General features: G+C 42.3%; 1 protein-coding gene across 4 annotated transcripts in view; it reads right to left on the bottom strand.

Moving 5' to 3' along the window:
* gria1a (glutamate receptor, ionotropic, AMPA 1a) overlaps nucleotides 1–21,072 on the bottom strand; it is a 92,157-nt gene that overhangs the window by 40,521 nt on the left and 30,564 nt on the right. For all 4 annotated transcript variants that reach the window (XR_005208169.1, XM_037780101.1, XM_037780103.1 and 1 more), the window contains exons 5-11: nucleotides 17,481–17,534; nucleotides 13,447–13,605; nucleotides 12,702–12,869; nucleotides 11,621–11,725; nucleotides 10,285–10,395; nucleotides 5,344–5,550; nucleotides 3,500–3,945 (exon numbers count right to left, since the gene is read on the bottom strand). Coding sequence is in view for 3 of the 4 variants with exons in the window: in XM_037780101.1 (XP_037636029.1) it covers nucleotides 3,500–3,945; nucleotides 5,344–5,550; nucleotides 10,285–10,395; nucleotides 11,621–11,725; nucleotides 12,702–12,869; nucleotides 13,447–13,605; nucleotides 17,481–17,534 (1,250 nt within the window). In the remaining variant the exon portion in view is untranslated. The remainder of the gene's footprint in view (nucleotides 1–3,499; nucleotides 3,946–5,343; nucleotides 5,551–10,284; nucleotides 10,396–11,620; nucleotides 11,726–12,701; nucleotides 12,870–13,446; nucleotides 13,606–17,480; nucleotides 17,535–21,072) is intronic.

Below are 21,072 nucleotides of genomic sequence, written 5' to 3'. Positions count from 1 at the left end.
AGCCAAAATGCAAAAGTACACTTTGTTCATGTGAAACCCAGAATATGTGAAGTTACGAGTCCCATTGTTTTCCTCTGACAAAAAACAAGCAATAACATTACATGTCCTTTTAAATCTAGCAGGAGCTCACAATGCTTTAGGAGATACATCAGCACACACCTTCGTGTGTGAATACGAGCTGCGCTAACTAGAGCAACTAGGTCACCCAAATATTCAAGGGGAGGATGTTTCCTCCAGGGCAGTATTCAGTGGGGTGAAACATTCACTGTGTTGGTTTTCAAGACACCGAGCAGACTCCACCAGGCTGATCGCTACACCGTGCACCGCTGCACACGCTAACCGACTTGTGGTGGCTTTTTTTTTATGCAACCATACTGACTCTTGAACAGTTTTTGTGTCACCTTGGAAGGATATTGTAAGAAGCGGGAGACATTTGACTCAAGTCCTTGGAGGATAGGAGCCCTTAAAGCTACCATGACACTAAGGAAATCTTCTGCTCTACATGACACCTATTTAAAGAGATCATACAAAAGTACCAACTTGTTCCTGTTACCAGGCAAAAAAACACAACGCAACAATTTAAATTGCTAGGCTCAGGCCAAAAGTCTCGTTTCAGTTTTCACAACTGGAGATGAAATGCAATATGTCTTACATCTGGTTAATTTGCAGTCAAACGTGGCATCAGCAGAATGGCTGCAAGTCAAGAAACAATCTGTTTTATCCTCTTAAACAGTCTGTGAAACGTCTTGCATCAGCAGAGCTTGCTTTCCCCCCAAGCAAAACAAATGCAAATACTGTGCAAATGTGCGTGAATCCATGTGTGGTCAAGCACACACACAGGGACATACACACGAATGCACACTCACAAAAAAAACGAGTGTGTGTTTGTAAGTGCATACAAAGAGAGACCACGGGGAACGGACAATTTGCGGATGCACGGTGACATTCTCTCTCTCTGTGAGGCGTACGAGGAAATCAATAGTTATTGGAGATGCATTTTCTGGCTGTAAGAGAAGAACGCTCAGACAATGGGCTTCATCCTGCACGAAGCACAGCGGAGTCTCCAGGCAGAAAACGGTAAATGTCAGGTGAGGGCCCGTGGGAGTAGGGATCCAGTACCTACATCATGTACTGCTGAGCACCTGCAGCCTGTGAGGTGCAGAGATTTTCTCCCTTTTTGATATTTGTGTAAGGTAAGAGCAATGCGAAAATACATTTTGGAAATGTCACAAGATGGAAGGCGAGATAAAAATGGGCTGTTACACGCACTGCTGTAATTTCTTTAACCTTCAGCCGCTCAACCGGGGGAGGTTGACTGAACGCTGCTGCGATTTCTCAGTAACAATTCTCTAAAACAAATAATGACATTCAGAGCGGAGAGCCTCGCAACGCAACACGTCTCCGGTTGTCGGTCACCGATCAGCTTAGAAGATGCAGCGATCGGTTCACCGAAAATACAAGAAAACATGGTTTCTAACCTACCTCTAATGGTATCTATCTAGCCACGCAGATAGTTGTGTTGCGTTGTTGTTTTATTTGCTCAGGCTTCGAGAAATCCATCTCTGAAATATTCCCCAATACAATGAAGGTGAATGAAACTTAATTTGTGGTGCTAACAGTGTTCAAAAATAACAATAAGAAAGTTCAACAGTCACGTTACTCAGTTTCCTAAATACTTTGTCTCAGATGTTACTGTGAAGAGGAACTACTTTTCAAATTTCTTTATAAGGACTACTTTTTTAACCTTGAGTGTCGATTATCCAGAGTAACCACACATTGTTTCTGGAAACAGGCGAGGCTACTAAATTCTTATTAAAGGTGCTAAATTCAAACTTTAGATCATATCTATGATTGAGGGATTGCCTCCACACAGCTCTCAACATGGCAACGGCTGAGCCGGCAGCTAACAGCTAACGATGCTAACAGCACGAACAGTGCATTCCGACTGCGACCGCTCCGTCCTCCACACGGCTTCATACCAAAACTTTACAGATATCCTCATTGACGTTATCAGGTACCCTATGAGCATTGGGTTTAAATCCAAAATATTACCAAATATGCGCTTTTGCTTTTCGTTTTGACACCAAATTCTCCGCAATACCCTGTCAACACTCTCGTACCGTGTGTGTGAAATCTGACTCCTGCTACTCTGTGCTGAGACTCCATACGGAGCAGACACTTTCAAGTTCAGTCTAAAATTGAAGCGCCCACCATCTGATTATGTACTGATAACATGCTGAGTATCTTACATTTGAACGTGGGTGCTGATACACAAAAATGTATATTTCTGTTACAAAAAAAAGCACAACAATGGTAGGGGCCTTGTAATAAATGGTGTATGTCCAAAAACCGTGTAACACCGGCAACTCCGACTACCGCAGGAAGCCTAGAGGGAGTGTGACTTCATTCTCTGCTCAGGATGCCATTACTCCACTATCTTCTATCCAGTATTCCACTATCTTTATATAGAAAATCGTTTTTTGCTGCTATATTTATGCTCTGGAATTCAAATTTAGCACCTTTAAAAATCATTTTCAGTCCCGTGAGCACCACAAACTAATTTTATTCACTTCCATTGTGTTGGGCTGGAGGCAGAAACCCTAGATATAGATATCTCAAAGCCTGGGCAAGAATAGCAGATCATCCCAGTCTGCTTACAATTATTCTGCGAAGCAACAGCCTCGGCCTCTCCATCCTCACAGTATAGTTACCACAGTACAGATGTATTATGCATATGTGCACCACCACACTGCACGTATACATAATGTATGTAGTTTAATGTTTAAAGAGACACGAAGCTCTGTGTCTGTCCATGACCTAACCTGTCTCAGCTGGTTCAGAGCTAACGGTGATAATACTGACATTATCCTCTCTTCTCCTCCTGCTAGTCCCTCTGGAAAGCTCAGAAAGTCGACCTCAGAGTCTCTAATTTCAGACACTTAATGAGATTTTTAATTGGTGACCTTTTGAGAATGGTTTCATACCCCAGCTCCATGAGAGCACTTGAGGGGAAGCCAACACATACCACTCAATACTCACACCAGGAGCCTTCGTAATAGTCTCTAAAGGGTCTAATATGTACTTTTACCCACAGATTGAGTGATCGATACACAGGCCGACAGACTGAAGGGAGGTACCAACAGGTTTTTCTAGTGCTAGAAGTTCATGGCATGTTTATACCACCACGGAAAGTATCTGGAAACAGGAGAAGGAAAACACAACACTGCAACATGACCACATCATAAACTCCCTATGCTGCTCTTCATCAAACTTTTATTGTCGCTCTGTATGACAAGTGACAAAGGCAAGGAACAAAATCTCAATAAACAAAGCCCAACTGAGTTGAACAAGAAAGCAACACAGCATGTTGAAGCGTTGGTGTGGCAGACAGAAATATATTGTACGTAGGTGGCGCTTAGTGTCTCTTTGTGTACCAACAAACAAAAGCAGAGACTCAAAGCACACTGTGGATACACTACATCAAAACTTGTGGCCTTACCGTGGTGAGATATCGCAGCCCTGCTGCATGAAGGCCCCCAGCGAGAACCAAAGGGAATTGAAAATGCCGAACTCGTTGGTCTGCTCGGGGCTCTGCTGGTTGGTGTTTTGTTGCGTCTGTGTCTGGCCCTGCTGCACCCCGTTGGAGGCTGATGTTTGGGTGGGAGTCTGCGGCTCAGCTCCCTCCTCGTAGTCCTCGGCGTGCCACTCGTACGGGCTGAATCGACTGACGAGGAACAGGACGACGCTGACGCCAATGTAGGCGAACACGATGCACATCCAGATCTCGTAAGCCAGCGGGTCCAGGAAGGAAAACACGCCAGGTTTGGATTTGGTGGGTTTCTTTATCATGATGGAGATACCCAGGGACATGAAGGGCTTGGAGAAGTCGATCACTTCTTCGCGGACCAGGGTGATGGTCAGAGGAGCCACAGCCACATCTGCTTTCTGAGGGAGGGACACAGAGACAGACAGGCATGTAAACAGAAGTACAAAGTGGCATTAATCTGTCTCTTATGCATACAATGTGTTTGTCAATGAGAAAAGTACTTTATCAAAACACCTATTACACAAAATCTAAGTAAAGCCACTGTCCTATGGCAATGTCAGCAATATCATTCATTCAGTGGGCCTTAGCTATATTTGGGTTTTGTGCCAATTACCAAAAATCATTGGGGGTTTGACAAAGTTGGAGATTTTCTGTCTTTACATACTGCAAATACATCAAGGCAGACTGCTAAAATAAAGTTAAAATAACTTGAATTGATTGGTTTTGCATCCAGTTTGACTGTTATCAGCTCATTAAATGTGAGTTATCAGTCGTTATAAGCCTCATACATGTGGGTCAGTAGGGGCCTGCTACACCTACGCCTACACCTACGTTGTAAAAATGAAAGGGAAACTTAAAAGCAACATGTTCTAACACAGTGGTTCTCAACCTGGGGTCTTGGGACCCCCAGGGGTCTTTGAGGGAGTCCCAGGTGGTCCCCAGACAAATAGGGAATAGTTTATTTTCACTATTTAATTCAGTGAATCAGTGACTATTCTGATCTTAGGTTTCACTTCCTCCACAGTTATCGCCTCAGCTGTAGTTGACAACTACAGAACTCTGGTCTTAATCATAACAACCAACATCTTTTTCGATGGAGTTCCCTGAAGCAAGATATTATCAAATGGGGGTTTGTGACCTAATGTGTATCAATTTAGGGGTCCTTGACACGAAAAAGGTGGAGAACCACTGTTCTACCACGTCAAACTGAATGAAACGTTACGTTTTGAAATCAAACAAAACAGCTTCTTTGGGTTTAGGCAACAAAACTACAACTTCTTTAGGTTTAGGCAACAAAAACACTTTGTTGAGTTTAGGTAAAAACATTGTGTTTTGGCTTAAAATAACTACATTTGAAAAGTGAAGTGAACACAAAGACACCGCGGCAACTACACGTTGTTGGTTTCACACAGGATGCAAACCCAGCTATCCTGCGCGAAAACCCTCTTGTGTCCCATCCATCACCCTCTACCTTCACCCCATATGGGTATCGACCCAGTATATGCTACAGCGCCTGACTTCTTTTGCTCCTGTCGCTGTTTTTTTTCTGTTATTCCTTCTTTCGGTGAACGCCCATGTGAATAGATGATAAAACCTACTGGTGGGCCCTACTGATCCACATCTATGAGCCTTATAACCACTGATAACGCCCATTTGATGAGCTGATAACAGTCTAACCAGCTGGATTTTTGCATGTTAAGGCTAAACAGCATTCACATCAGACTTTTAGTAACTTATGTCTGTTTTCCAGTTTTAAATGGAGAATAATAATTCAACACAAAACTCTGTCCACTCACCCCATACACCAGTTCTCCCACCATGCCGTTCCACATCTTGGTTTCCGGATCCCTGGCTCCATATTTGCCGTCTGAAACCACCTTCAGTTTGTACTGGTAGCCCACATGTTTGGCTATCTCTGCAGCCAGCTCGACTATGTAGCCCTCGTACTTGTCGTTTCCTACAAGCCCCTCGTGGTTCTTCTTCAGCATCACATACGGAGACTCCTGTTGGATGTAAGGGGCGACCATACAATCATCAATTTAAAGTCAATTACACCCGCTGTCAGAAAAAACATACAGGAAATCACTGAACGGTTACTGAAATAATTATGAATTTCGCTGACGTGGAAACAAAATGTACACCGATATGCATCATTTCTTGACACAAGCTCTTGTGACTTGCATACCTTTTACAGCGGGATAATTTGTTAAGCTAATTAAGTCGGAGACGACAGCGTTATGGATGATAATAAAGCTTTAGCATGTAGTTAAGTTTTATATTACTATTTAAAAATTTGGGAAGGGATGTTATGGATGCGTTTTATGCTTCAGTGCATCACTTATCTTTTTACCCCTTTGCTCGTAGCTGAGGCTTTGGAGAGAAAAAAAATCTCGTTGTGAACAAAAGAAAAGATAATTATATGAAATTATAAGGTATTATTGTGGCTTTGTTCCTTAAAGGTACGGTGTATAATTCAAACACAAAAGGTACCTAAGTATGATCATTAGGACAGCATTGCCACGTCGAAAGGAGGGTTGATAACATGAAGCAGGTGATGAAGAAGAGGAGGAATTGGGACAGGGTTATTGAAGCTGAGAAGACAACGGATCTGAGAGCGAGAAGTATCTGTGTGTGTGACGGTGAAGCAGGCATTGCTGACCTCTGCTCCGGGGCCAGGCTGTTCTTCTTGTTATATTGTTCCGACATCTGTACATCTCACACTGATTGGGTGTCCTGAGAACAGCTGACGTGACACCTGGGGCCCCACTTAACCTCAAGAAAAATGTATTTCACATAGAATTCCAGTCTGAACTGTCCAGCAGCACTTGGAGGGGCCTCAATTCCCACAAGTTGTTATGTGTGCCTGCTTCCGGCTAAGGCTGTGCTGAGCGGAGCAAATCCTGCCATCATATTTCATCGGGGTCTAGAGATGTGGGGGTGGTGGTGGGGGGTGGGGGGGTGTTCCTCTGTGTGTTACAGTTATCTGGGTTCTCCTGCTCTTTATGGTTGAGGTGAAGGTAATCATTGTTACACATGGAAACCCCGAGGCCCAGTGGCAGAGAAACGGCACCCCAGGGAGATAGTGGTGAGAAAGGTCTGGCGTGCAGCGCTTGGACGGGTTACTCGCAGTCACAGACAAAGACAGATACACACATGCGAGTATGCACGCGTGCCCTCACACACACACACACACAGACACACTCGCGCTTGACACATGACATGGCATACAGAAGGTCCTCCAGGATTCTTTCTCATTGACCTAGAACAGTTCCACTGAGATCCGCCGTCACTCAACCGTGTTCAATATAATACAGACACACACACAAGAAGACGTTTTAAACGCATATTATGTCTACAAATGCAAACACAACGTAAAACATGCATGGGAATGAGTATGTTTGATTAGTTTTGCTGTTGGTAAAATAGTAAAAATCAACTTATTTTATTCCTCGGAGACCAATTTAAACAGACCTCGAGGGAATTTTGAAATTTACATAATTTGCTCTTGCATGCTACCATTTCTTGCTGAAAGCCTGTTATTATAACCGTATTGATTTTAATAGCTGCACGCAGCGAGTATTCCATGAATAACCAGCTCCTAGCATGCTAACATTAAATCTTAAAATCCCATTCATGGCCTCTCTGGCCGCTCTGCTTCACTCCTCCAGATCTCCAGTTAACCCCCGGCCTGGTCTGTGTGCACTGCACATGCTGGGACAGTAGGCATTGTGGGAAAGCACAAAGTGATACCTTCACATTGGCAAAACAACTCACTCCCTCAAGCAACGAATCAGCGAGCACAAAAGTTATACGGTGTAAAAACTCCACCGCTACCCCGCAGCCCAATGACTGTTCACACCTTATCTTTCTCTTAGGTTCCGAGACAGAGAACCAATTTATCTTCCTAGAAAAGGGGACACTGATAGCAGATTATGTCAGGGAGACTTATTTTAGGTCTGTTCTCTCGGGAGTCTGCAACCTCCGGGTTTAAATGAGGATGTTCACGGTTTTTAAATTAGATGCCAATATACTACATGCTAAGTTTTGCATAGTATACCCGATGCTCTACATTAGCTCCCAATCTTTTGTTTTGTCTAATGTTCCTCCACAGTTCTGTGAAGTACCGCTTCATCAACACCACTTGTTGTTTCCCAAATTACCTGAATTGATTTTAAAGTGGATGCTATTGTTAGAATTAAATGTTCACACAATTGAGGTGTCAATGTTAAGATTAGTTTGCAAACGTACTACTACCACTTGAGGCAGAAGCTATTTCAACCATTCATTCATTACTTATATGTATCTCTTTAAACCGTTTATCTATTACTATTAGTTAAATATTTCAACCATTCATCCACTACATTTACTAATTAATTATTGAACTGTTTCATTGGTTCATTCGTTTTAGCTACCTATTTTAACCATTTGGACATTAATCTTAGCTCACTGCTTGTTGGCTAGTTTTTACACAATTGCAACAATATGTGTATCAATATGTGGATATTCTCCTTTTATTAAATCTTGATTTCTATATTTTCTAATTAAAGGAGACCTATTGTGTTTTTGTGTTTTTTTGTGAATGTAAACGATCTGAAAATTTACTAAGCCCAAAGTGCACACCAAAGGGAGTTCCTCTCCCCCACAGAAACACTGTTCCTGAACTGCCTGAAACGCCTTGCTTAAAGTCCCGTCTTTTCTTCCGTAACGTGGTGATGTCACCAAGTAACACATTTGCATAATACCTGCCTAGCAGCTAGTTTGGCACGCCCTCAAACAAAGCTAGTTATAGCAGAGCTGTAGCGGAGTCCGAAGAGTTTGGTTCACAACAGAGTGGGCCAGCTGACCAATCAGAGCAGACTGGGCTTTTCAGAAGAGGTGCTGCAGCACAGCCGGTATAAGAAATATAACGCATTTTTTGAACATTAAAGCATTTAAATATGTTGTAGTAGAAACTCAAAATACGCACTTGAAAATGAGCATAATAGGTCCTCTTTAATTGATCTACTCTATGTCTCTCCAAGTACATCTTCGGTGCAGTCACATTTTCAAATTGCACAGGACGTTTAGCATCAGGACTTATGCATGCTGGCAGAATGGAAAAAGAGTGAGAAAATGTTGGTATGGCTTTGGAGTATTAATGCCTTATTCAAATGCTTCATGTAAAATTAGCTGGTTATATTTGCGTAGCATATTTCCAGCCCTTTTTTTATTGAGTTAAGTCAGGTATAGACAAAGTGTGTAAGCTATGTAGCTCCATTATAATTAGCTGAATTGATTGTAATGGCGTTAATGTTTGGGTTTATTTAGATTGAAATGCTCACTATTGCAGCTATTTTAGCACCAATTTGTTGACGCTTAAGCAATTCTTTCCCCCCAAGTGGGAAATACAGTTGAAATACCCCATATCTTAAATACATCAAAGAGGCTGATGTGTTTTCCCCACTTGGGTGCTTGTGTTTACGGTCTGTATGATATGACATGAATGCAGCATTACCAGATGATTCTCATTGGTAATGTCACTATATATTGTTGTGTTCAGCTGCTTCCTGCTGATGCCACAAGGTCCCTGACTGGAAGCTGCCTCTATAACAAGATTGCACAGATTGGAGTGTTTTTCCTCTATTTTTCTACATTGTTTCTCAGCTCCATCAACTCCACCAAGCCTTTATCTGGTGAGCAGTGAGTTTCTCTTCAGGGAGGCGCATAGTTGAAATCCGTTACCCCATTAACCCTCACAGTGGAGATCAGCTGCACACACATTACCTAGACCTGAAGTCTGCTGCAGAATTCCAAAAATCCGCTAGCGTGTGTTTTTTTTTTTTTTTTTTTTTACACATTTCATCCATAACAATCCAACAAAATAACATGGAGGCAGTGATTTGCCGAGATAAAAGACATTTCCACTTGAAAAGAAAAAGTACAAAAAGAACCAGCGCAGAGCTCCAGGCATCCACAGACATGGAGTGTTCTCTGATATTAAATTTTCAACATGATGCAGACACTGAGGACATCCTGTTCCCTGCAAAGATATTCTACGATCTTTATTATCCTCTACTGTATATGGGCCAGGTATTGCCAGCTATTTCCCTTTCTTTTGAGGAAAATGTCATGATAACCTAGCTGGCACGAGAGCTGGTCAGATTGAACCTTTGCTGCCCTATTCTCAAATCCAACCTCATTCCCAGACCACGGCAGCTCCATCTCTATAATGTCAGGACACTGGACACAACCTGACACAACCACGTGTTGAACAGCCTGATGGTGAAAGCTGAGCCAAATAAAATAATATCAATAACATGGGATGACAAAGAAATGACACAAATGACACTCAGAAAGTGAGTGTTCTCCAGTGCTATTTATTGCTGTATACTAACTATAATGATGAATGCACACTTTGTGTCTGTCAAACGTGAGGTTGTGTTGTCCTTGTGCTGTCTTGTAATGGAACTCTGCGAGTCAGTAAGCCTGTGTCCTCAAGATAAAAGTCTGTACTTGCCAAATGAAGTGATTGTGATTGTGATTCTGAGCAGGCTTGAGTCAGACGGAGAGAAGTTAGCAGAATAGAGTTGGTAAGGGAAGGGGGGGAAGAGATACAATCACAGATGTCTGCTGAATTCTTTCAGGGGCCTGAACTTTTAGGAACTCTATCATAAAAGAAAATTAAAAATGTTACCCTGCTTTTCTACGTCTCAGTCCCCCCCCCCCTTGAAATCCCTCAACCTCTCTATTTTACTCACCAAGATCGTGGTGACTATGTAGGTTCTGTTCTGCAGGCCGTAGGTTTCATTGCTGAGTCTCACGAAGCTGGCGGTCGTCACATACTTTTCATCTTCATTCCAGTAGCCAACCTAAGACAAGGAGAATGTGAAAATGTCAAAAATGCGAAAACATTTTGGACTTAAGGGAACAATGTGAGGGATCTGGCGGTATCTAGCGATAAGGTTGCAGATTATTTTCCCGTGTGCCAAGCGTGTAGGATTGCTACGGTGGACGACGTGAAAAAGCGAATGGCCCTCTCTAGAGCCAGTTGTTGTTGAGAGTAAAGTGCGTAGAGTGTGTGTGTATGTGGGAAGTGAGTAGTAAAGCGAGAGAGAGAGAGAGCGGCAGCAACGGGAGTGAGTAACGGTATTGACTCCGGCCCAAGCAGTAAAAGTTAACGGTGTTTGGTTTGTCCGTTCTGGACTACTGTACAAACATGGTGGTGCAACATGGAGGACTCCAATGAGAGGGGACCCACTCCCTATGTAGATATAGACGGCTCATTCTGAGGTAACAAAAACACAACGATTCTTATTTTCAGGTGGTTATACACTAAAGAAAACATACTTATTAATATTATATTCAATTTCTGCAAATAGATCCCCCTAATTGTTACACACTGGTCCTTTAAGTGAAACATCGAATTGAAAATTATTCACTTTTACTCCTAGTCAAATACTTAAGAGTAAAAGCTATTTAAGTTCTTAAGACATCTAAAATATAAATAAGTTAAATGAAGCAATACCGTACTGTATGTATAATTCAGAATAGGGTAGTTTTAGTCACTATTTGCATTTGATTTTTAATATTTGATAGCATGTTGATGTTTGACAACTAACAACACAAATACACTTTCCATGCAACCTCACTTTTTTGTCAATTTATCAATGTGGTACTAAATTGTTATTAATAAAGAATTTCTCTGATGTAACTTTTCCACCAGCAGCAGCATTTTTACAGTTTGATTTCTTTCAAAGTCAGACAATTTCTTATTATTTCATCCCTACTTATTTATTGACACGTGGCCAAAAGAATTCACAATACGACATAAACGCGAAGAGCTATAGAAGATTTGGGGGGAAAAAAAAATAATGCTATCAGTCTTTGTTTATTGTGCGTTTTGTCTCTTTTTTGGCAAATGGATTACACTCAAAATACAAGTGTAGGGAGTTCTGAAACCATTCTTATATATTCATATATATTAAGTTTACTGTGTTAGTGCACTGACATCATCATGGACAATAAAGTGTGTTGTTACAGGGTCCTTGAGCAAGAATAAATATGTTAAATGGGGTCGTCAGGCTGCAGACTTACCTTCTTTGGTCCAGACGGGGCCAGCTCCATGACGCTAACAGTGTAGTTAGTTCTGCGGCCTTTCTCATTGAACTGAATGTGACCAGTCAATCCATCTATACGGACCTGTAATGGAGTCACACATATTGAATAAGTAATTCACAGACTCCGACTTGCCTGGCAGATGGGTAAATAATGGCTGCCGTGAAGCGTGATATTCATACACTCCATTTTCTCCACGTCTGCGCTGGCGGCAAGCATTCGCATGTCACGCTTACACGCGATGCATGTTAAGCATAGCCTGCATGTGTTTGTATAGTATTCATTCGTGAAAGTCCACGGTGCCTGGTCCCTGTGGAAGTGAATGACAGACGGAGTGCGTGTCTGTGTACAGTGCAGTGTGTTTGTCTTGGCTGTGTGATGGAGTTAATTGAGCGAACGCGGCTTCAATCTCCAGTCCGTGCACAGGCAGATGGCTAGATTGACACCGAGCAGGCCTCTGCACAGTCACTCTGCAGACAGAGCCTCGGGCTGCACACACACACACACACACACACACACGCACATACAATTACATGTTTGCCCTCACAAACACAAGCATTTATTATACCCCCATACTCAATGGTGTTCCAGAGCACATAAATAACATATTTCATTGTGTCTTTAAATGGCAAACTGCATTTTTGCAAAATGTAATTTTAAATATAATAAAATTATTGTCCTTGTTCCTCAATGCTATTACATGCATGAGTGTCTCCATGAGACAACGTGAAGTCTCAAAGGCCAGCCCAACATTTTTATTTCCATGCCAAATATTACATTTCTAAACTCAATTGCTGATGTCATATTTCATGACGATCACGCCCGAGTGTTATTGCCGGCAGGTTTTGTTTACTAGCCGTGATGTCACATTTGATACTGGAGAGCTCCCCTACGACTTAATGTGAACTTTACACGACAGAATGAGACCTAATTTGTTCAGCCAGCCCCGACTCAGGAGCCGTTAGCCAATGTGCCACTCAAGGATTTGCACGAGTGTGTGCATGTGGGTCTACAGTATGTATGGGCACACATTAGCATGTTCCTATTTATGTGCACAGACCTGCTGCAAGGCTCTCTGGATGTCTATGCCCTGTCCCCAGGGAGCTGGTGGGTTGGCGAGACACTCTCCGGCGTTGCCCCTGCGAGAGATGTCTATCCTCTGTCTCCTTAAATTCTGGAAGGCCGTGGACATGACTTTCACCCCGTCATAGGTCAGAGCGCCTGTGTACTGTAAAGAGAGAGCAGACGATTCAAACTGAAGCAAACACAGTGGTAAAAAACGATAAAGGTCTTGGCTGAGGAAAGGAAAAAAGTCTCCACTAGCTTTGCGTTTATACCCAAGGACTATTACTTAAATTTGCAGTTTATTTCTTGGCCCTGTTAAAACACAGACTTTTGGATTTGGAATCAATCCACTATCTCAGCTGTTAAGGTTAAAAATCAATAATCCTTTAATAATAATAACAGAATTCCCAGATCTGAATCATCTAACTAACACAGATAAGACCAAGGATTATCTGTCCAGCAAATTTAATAGAAACCCTTTCATAGCTTTTTTGCAATATGCTGCTGACAGTCAGAAACAAACTAACTAACTGACAGGGGAAATAACCTTCTTGGCCGAGGTAACCATAACCTCACACAGAAAATCTGATCACAACTCCTGAAAAAAAAAAAGACCATCATGATTTAGTTTACTTTAAACGTGACATCTTAGCATATCCTGCGCTGCCTTACGACTTTCTGTATTAACGCATCAAAGACGGAAGAAAAGGAGGAGGGATCAGAGAGCAAAGCAGTCGTACCTTGAGTCCACTCTTGGGCACTTTGGAGTCTTTGTTGTCAAACTCCAGCCACTGCTGGACGACGCGGCTGACGACGGGCTCGGAGTTGTTGACGAGCTGGAAGCCGGTGATGTTCGCCCCGCCTTTCCTCAGATCTGTCAGGTCGATGTCCAGGAAACCCTGAGACAGGAAGTGGACAGGAAGAAAGGTGAACTGAGGCATACAGGTAGGAAAAGAGATATACTCTACGACGTACTGTATATGCAAAGAAAAATTAGCAGAGTCCTCAGGAATTTACTGGCAGTGGACATTGAACCATACTTGCTGACAATACCTAATCTGGGGGTCACTAGATCAGGGCTTACAAACCATACAAATATTAACATAATTGTTTGTGACAGACATGTTTTATTTTCTTTCTTTTTATTTAATCCTCTTGTGACACCTCAGATTCAACCCCCCAGGTTGTGAATCATAGGAGGATAGGAATCACAAGATAGAACATCAGGAAAAGATTTATTTATGCTGCTTCATTTTGCAGACATTCCTTTGACATAGGGATGCACGATATAAATTAATTCGGGCCCGATAAAGAGAAATTTATATGATTATCTATTATTCCAATAATTAAATTATAGCTGATAACTTATCGGCTGATAACACAAAGCCAAATTGCTTTGTTTGACTTCAAAAGTGCAGCATCCACACACTCAGATACAGCAGGTTGCGGTATGCACCTTTAAAGTTGGTTTGCGATCCACCAATAAACATAGAAGAAGAAGAAGAAGAAGAAGAAGAAGAAGCGCAGCACGCTGACTAGAGAGCAAAACATGTCATCGCCGCTGTGGATGTTTTTCACAGTTTCAAAGGAAGACAACACGATTGCAATTTGCAGTACAAGTTTTTAAAAAATAGTGATGTCAGTTAGATTTGGTCAAGTCAGAGATATGGAATATTAAATCAGCCAACTTTGCTCACTACATCTCAGCCTTTCTTGCCCTCAGGTGTGCAAAAACTACGGGTAAAGAACGTATTTTTAAAATACAGAAATGTGTAATTATCGGTTATATGAGAAGCAGGTAATCATCGGTTATCGGTATCGTCTGAAAAAAAATCCATTTCGTGCATCCCTACTTTGGCATTTGCTTTTATTTGTTGCGAATTGACGGATGATTTTCACTCTAAAGATTATTCAAATAAAACAAAAAAACTTGAATTGAAAACTTGAATTGGTCAAATGTGCAATCCTCCGGTGATGCTTCATTTCACAAGCCTAAAAGGTTGAGAACCAGTGGTCTAGTGTGCACCCGGCATTAGAGGGTAATTCTGCAGAGTGCACTACTTCGTAGTGGCTGTTTTTAACCCTACCATCAAAAGTGCAAGGGTTAAAAGCATAATGAAAATGACAAATCCTTCCTTTTTTTACTTAGAGAGGTTATCCCATTGACATACTTCATCCCCGTCTTTCCTGAGGGGGCAAGAGAAGTGAGAAAGAAAATAGAAAAACCTCATTTCATGTCTGTGTTCAGTCCGGAGCTAATCTCTGATAGACTGAGTCCTCACAGGCTACTGCTAACAATGGCAGGATCAAAACCTCATAGGCTACTAACAATGCAACGGATGCCTCGGGCAGAGCGGAATGAAGAGAGAGAAGCGATTTACTGTAATGGTATCTCCTACATGTATTTTCTTTCCCCTGACTATTATGTGGAGAAGGCTGCTTTTTCAGAGCGGGAGAGAGGCGGAGAGGCAGATTCGGTCTCTCAGCAGGCTGCCTGTCAGCGCGGGGAGAAGAAGAGGCAGACGAGTGGGAATGGGTGGGAGTGGAGACGGATCAGGAGAGGGGGAGAGAAGATTTGTCTGTGATTTGTCTAAGATTTAAGAGCAAAGTTTTGACTGATGAAAAGAAAAGGCGTCTCTCTGGTGTCTCCTGCTCACCAGGCGTCTGCCTGACAACACGTAGCTCTCTATCCGTTCTCTTTCTTCTCTTGCTCTGATGTTATTTGTTTTCATGTCATTTGAAGCTACGGCTCTCTCTTGGCCATGCGTCTATCTCAAACTCGGGCTTGTTTACTTTCTCAGATCTTCACAGCCGTACAGTAAAAGACAAAAGAAGTGGCGTGCTGTTAAAGCTGGGGTAGGCAAATATGATTAAAAAAAAGTTATATTTATAAAGTGGTAGTGGTATCGCAGTAGTAGTGCATGAGACAGGTAATCTGAAAAAAAAAAAAGAATGTGCCTCTGTGTCCTCCGGTGCTCCTAATGGCATCTGCAAGATTTCACAAACCGGAGGAAAACAACCAATCAGAGCCGAGCTGGAGCCTTGCCGTCACTGAGCAGCTGTCAATCACTCAAAAACTCTGATCAAATAGTGAAACTAGGCAGCGCTGATCAAATATGAATCAATATTCTGTTACTGTAATGCCTATTTCTCACATAAAATGTGTTCAGAAACATCTTGTAGTGTAATGTTTAGCTGTAAAATGAGAAAGCTTGTGACCCGGCCGCCATGTTGAGATCAGTTGAGGAAATATTAAGCACCGCCCACCAGCTGGAGCAAACTTTCTAATTTTACAGCTAAACAGTACACTACAAGATGATTCTGTTAACATTTTACGTGAGAAATAGGCATTACAGTAACATAATATGGATTCATATTTGATCAGCGCTGCCTAGTTTGACCGTTTGATCGGAGTTTGCGAGTGATTGACAGCTGCCTCCGTTGAATGAACAGCCAATAGGAATGCTCTCTCTCTTAAATGACATGTGATTGGCCAAAGTCTTCCGTCACAATCTAAATTTTCCAAAGCCTGAAAACAGAGCCATGAGGAGGTGCAGTAGTCTAGTTTTCTCTCAGAACACTTGAATTACAATATGCTGAAAGGTTATTATGGAATTTTTGCCCAATGATGCCAAAAATATTCTGCCTACTGCCGCATCAACTAGCATTTAGCGGTGGGTACAAAATGATGGCTTCAGGAGACAAATCAAGCAAAGAGGAGCAGTAGTGTTCAGCTCCCCCACCCCCTCCTTCTCCTCCCTTTCCTCCCACACACCACCTCCCTAATGTGTGTGTTTCCAGGTGTCCATATTTCTCAGCTGAGCAGACAGACTAGTGTCTTTTTTCTGCTCCATGTATGAGCTAATGCAGTGCAGTGAGCTGGAGAGGTTACTATAGAAACTAGCCTTTGCTAGCACAGGACATGGAGGGGGGTGTTTCTGACATATTGTATCCATATTTTAACCACTCAAACTTTCTTTTCTCTCTATCGTCTCAGCTGCAGACAGACATACAAGTGAAGTAAGAAAATTCTGAAAAGGTGCAAGGACACAGAAAAAGTAATTTTTTTTGCACAGACCTTTTAATGGGCCCATTATAAATGACTGTGGCCACTTTGCGTATCAGCAGTTATTACTGTCCGAGCCTTATCATTCAAAATTAAATCTGGCAAACCGGTCAGACAAGAGATTGAGCCAATCTTAAAGCCAAAGTAGTGAGAAATTGTTCGAGCCAGCCGCTGCATATTAATGCTGTTATTACTACGCCTTCGGTTGATGTCGATTTTCTCTTCATTTGGTTGCGTTTAGTGAGTCTGAACGGGGCTGAAGGGGTCTACGCACCATTTGCACTGAGCAAATGGCAGCACACAAAGAGAGCTAATGGATATAAGCTTGCATACATTCGCCGCCTGACCTTTTTCTGCCAGTCTGCATAGATTTCTGCCTGTCACACGTTTCCCGCTCGTGCTTTACTGTGAGTCTACTACTGTGCTGCCGTTATGTCTGCAGGTTTGACGGCCCATTGAAAGAATATATGAAGTAGCTGAAGAGGAAAATGGGCTGAGAGACCATAAAAAAACAGATAGTTTTAGGCTAAATCATTCAGCACATGCAAGTCTATTAAACTGGCAATAAAGCACCGAAAGTCTGGAATCCTGCTAAAAGACACATTTAATAGAAATGCAAATTCATTCATTGAGGCATAAAAGTATTTGGAAATGTTTCAAAGAAATCTAAATAGATAAAAATGCAGCGATATAATGCTGATTTCTTACCAGGTTGGCCAGGATGTAGTGGTAGCTCTTTGCATTCTTGCCTTGTTCAACAATCTGAAAGACAAGGTCAGAGGAGATACAGAGAATAAAATGTCTGTGTGGAAAAACAAGACGGTTGGTGTGTACGTGTGTGTGTGTGTGTGTGTGTGTGTGTGTGTGTGTGTGTGTGTGTGTGTGTACAGCTGAGAGAGAGGTTTTGACAGTGTCTCAGCAGTAGACCTGGTAGAGTGCAGAGTAGCTGACCTTGTGCAGGACAGAAAGTAGATTCACAATACATAAGAGAAAAGGGACTAAACACTTAACACTGGGTATAGCAAAAGGTGAGTAACTTAACAAAGATCAGCTTTAATACCTGAGTAAAAAGTCAACATATCAACAGACTCCTCCCATACAGCGCTGCTACTCCTATAATAAAAGTCATCAAAGTAGCTTTAGCAAAATGACAGCTCTGCAGTCAGTTAGAAACAACTATGAATAAAAAATGCCCTCTCCTCTCCCATCTCCTTTCCTCTACCCTTTCGATTCCTCCTCTCCTCTCCTCTCTCTTTTCCTCCTCTCCTATCTCCTTTCCTTTACTCTTTTAATACCTACTCTCCTTTCTTCTTTGGATTCTTCCTTTCCTCTCCTCTCTTAATTCCTCCTCTCCTCTCTTCTTTTTATTCTTCCTTTCCTCTCCTTTCTTAATTCCTCCTCTTCTCTCTTCCCTCCAATCTCATTTCCTCTCTTCTCTCTCGTTTCCTCTCCTCTCCTCTCCTCTTTTGATTCCTCTTCTCCTCTTGTTTCCTCCTTTCATCTCCTCTTTTGATTCTTCCTCTCCTCTCTTAATTACTCCTCTTTTCTCTTCCCTTTGCTCTCATTTCCTCTTTCCTCTCTCGTTTCCTGCTGTCCTCTCCCATCTCATTTCCTCTCCTTTCTTGTTTCCTCCTCTCCTCTCCCATCTTTTTTCCTCTACTCTTTCGGTTCCTCCTCTCCTCTCTTCTCTTAATTCATCCTCTCCTCCCTTCCCTTCACTCTTGTTTTCTCTCCTCTATGCTTTCCTCCTCTCCTCCCATCTCCTCTTTTGTTTCCAACTGTTCTCTCCCATCTCATTTCCTCTCCTCTCCTCTCCTCTCCTCTCCTCTCCTCTCCTCTGTACTGCAGGGCTGTTTCTTACAACATTTTTGCCTTTGACACCCACTCCCACGGAAACAGACAAAACCACCACCAATTCTAATCAAATGTTAAAGAAAAGAAACTGAATTAATGAATTCACTTAAACATTATAATTCTGTGTAACCACAAATAAAGGCAAATCAGGCCCTTAAAAGAGAAAATAAGTAATACAGTTAACTTAAAAGACGTAGAAAATGAATGAATAAATAAATGAATATTCAACTCTTTAATGAAAGTAAACTGCACATAACATATCGCACTCCAGATCCTCTAAGCTTTTACGTGTTGTAAAATCAGCCAATTTGTGAAATAATACTGTATACTGTACTATGTTTGCTTCCCTCCTCCTCTTCATCTGTTTCAATAGTGCTCCCCTGAGAGCTCTGATTTGATCTTTGATCTAATATTTAAATAACGTACAATATTCTAGTTTCCTGGAACTCCGCCGTCGTCTAACAATAACATCATCAAATAATGAAGTCTGTCAGTGCAGAACTGTGCACAACGAGCCCCCTCGCCTACATCTCTCCCCTGCCTGCGCCGCTGTCATTCTCTAACTGCAGGCGTCGCAGGTCAGCCGAGCACCGAGGGGTCGGGGCGGTTTGAACATCACAGTGAGGAGTGTGTAGCGTAGCGCCAGAACGGGTTTATTTATAAGTGAAATAGGCACATTTGACTGACGTCTGAATGTAGATGTGTAGAGATAAAAAAAAAAAAATCCCCCGTCTCTGCTGGTGGCACTCATGGCAACTGTCTAGTTCACCTAAATAAAGAGCCTTCTGTACTGTACAACAAACGCTGGTGTGTGTATATATATGTGTCATCAGAGCATACTGGGCAGTCACATAAGATAAGCCTGAGTGGGCAGCACTTATTCAAAGCCATGCACCATCCAATTAATAGCCTCAGGACAGCAGATAAGAGGCTCGCTCCACTGTCTCTGTTCAGCCACCATGCATGACCTCACGCATTTTTCACTCCTCTCTCCCTCTCTGTGAGCGTTTTCCCTCGCGTATATGCGGGGGAGAGTGTACTCATTTGTTTGTGTGTTATGTGTGTCTAATGATGCTGTAGGTCATGACAGAAGGTGGCATTTGTTATTAATGGTGACCCCAGCACAAGGCGGGCCCCGCGGCACAGTCCCGGGCGAGGAAAAACCGAAGGCAAGGAGGAGAGAGAGACACACACCAGAGCTGACACCAATACACTCCAAAACACACATTACTGCCACAGTGGGCCGTCGAAATGGGAATGTTTTGGATGCGTGTAGCTTTTTAATTATGCATGCAGATTTAAGAGTCATTCAGAGTTCATCCCCAAGAGAAACGGGTCACTTCTTTTGTCTCTCTGTTCGAAAAAAAAAAAAAAAAAAACGCGCTCTGAAACGTTTTTGAGGTAGCTCTTCTGTCACCATGAATGTTCTCTGAGGAGACTACATCAACATGCAGTTTATGTGAGAACGTCGCTCTCAGGAAACTGTCAGTGACATTATCGTAGGAGAATCTGTGTGCTGTATGAGATGAATGAGATGAACATGGGAGGGAGTTTAAAGGGCAAAAGAGGCTGCGTGTGTGTACGAGTGTGCGTTTGCTATTGTTTGGATGCGCAGGCGGGGCAGCGCGGAGGCAGCGAGCAGATGTGGGTGATTGATGGTGGCCGTCTGAATGGAGAACTTCTCAGGCTCAGCTCCTGTAAACTGGTGAGAACTGATGCAATAACCTTAACTGTAGACACTGGGCCATCAATAACAGTCACACAGAGCAGCTACAGCCTACACATATAGATGGGAACCGTGTGTGTGTGTGTGTGTGTGTGTGTTACAAACATCATTAAAGTGCATGTCTGTGCGTTTTTTTTCTTCTTCTTATAAACAACAATGTACTGAAAAAGAAGAAAAAACCCGATTACAATCTGACTGAAAAGTCATAAATCATACAAGTGACATCAACAAGCAGAACAATACAAATATGACAAATGTGTCACATATTCACCTTATACACAGCACAACATTTTTGACGTTTCATAGCAGGAGAAGCACAGGTGAAACACATTTTGTTCACAATGGCTCAGTTCCATTAAGTGTTCCGGTAAGCCATGACAGTGAGCCAGAATGCAAAATACCAGAGTCCTGGAACTAGCGCACTAAATGTTAAATGCACTGGTTATTAATTACACCTTTGATTTTACTATGACATGCCAAAATGTCCGCTGTGAAAATGGTCTATAATCACAGTAGCATGTTTACCACTCAACGTTTTTAGTGTTGTTTTTAACAATGGGTACTTCGTAATTCCCTATTTCAGACAGAGGTCGATAATTGCAGGCTTCTCCTTTTTATCTAGCGGCCGTCCATCCAACCAGCTGGAAAGACAACTGTCCCTAGCAGAATTTATCAGCTGTAGCTAGCTAATTGAGCTAATAATAGCTAAATGAGTTTGTT

Source organism: Sebastes umbrosus, chromosome 9 (genome assembly GCF_015220745.1).
Source record: "Sebastes umbrosus isolate fSebUmb1 chromosome 9, fSebUmb1.pri, whole genome shotgun sequence".
Lineage (NCBI taxonomy): Eukaryota > Metazoa > Chordata > Actinopteri > Perciformes > Sebastidae > Sebastes > Sebastes umbrosus.
The sequence above is the reverse complement of the archived record's forward strand: the minus strand, read 5'-3'. Positions and strand labels throughout refer to the sequence as shown.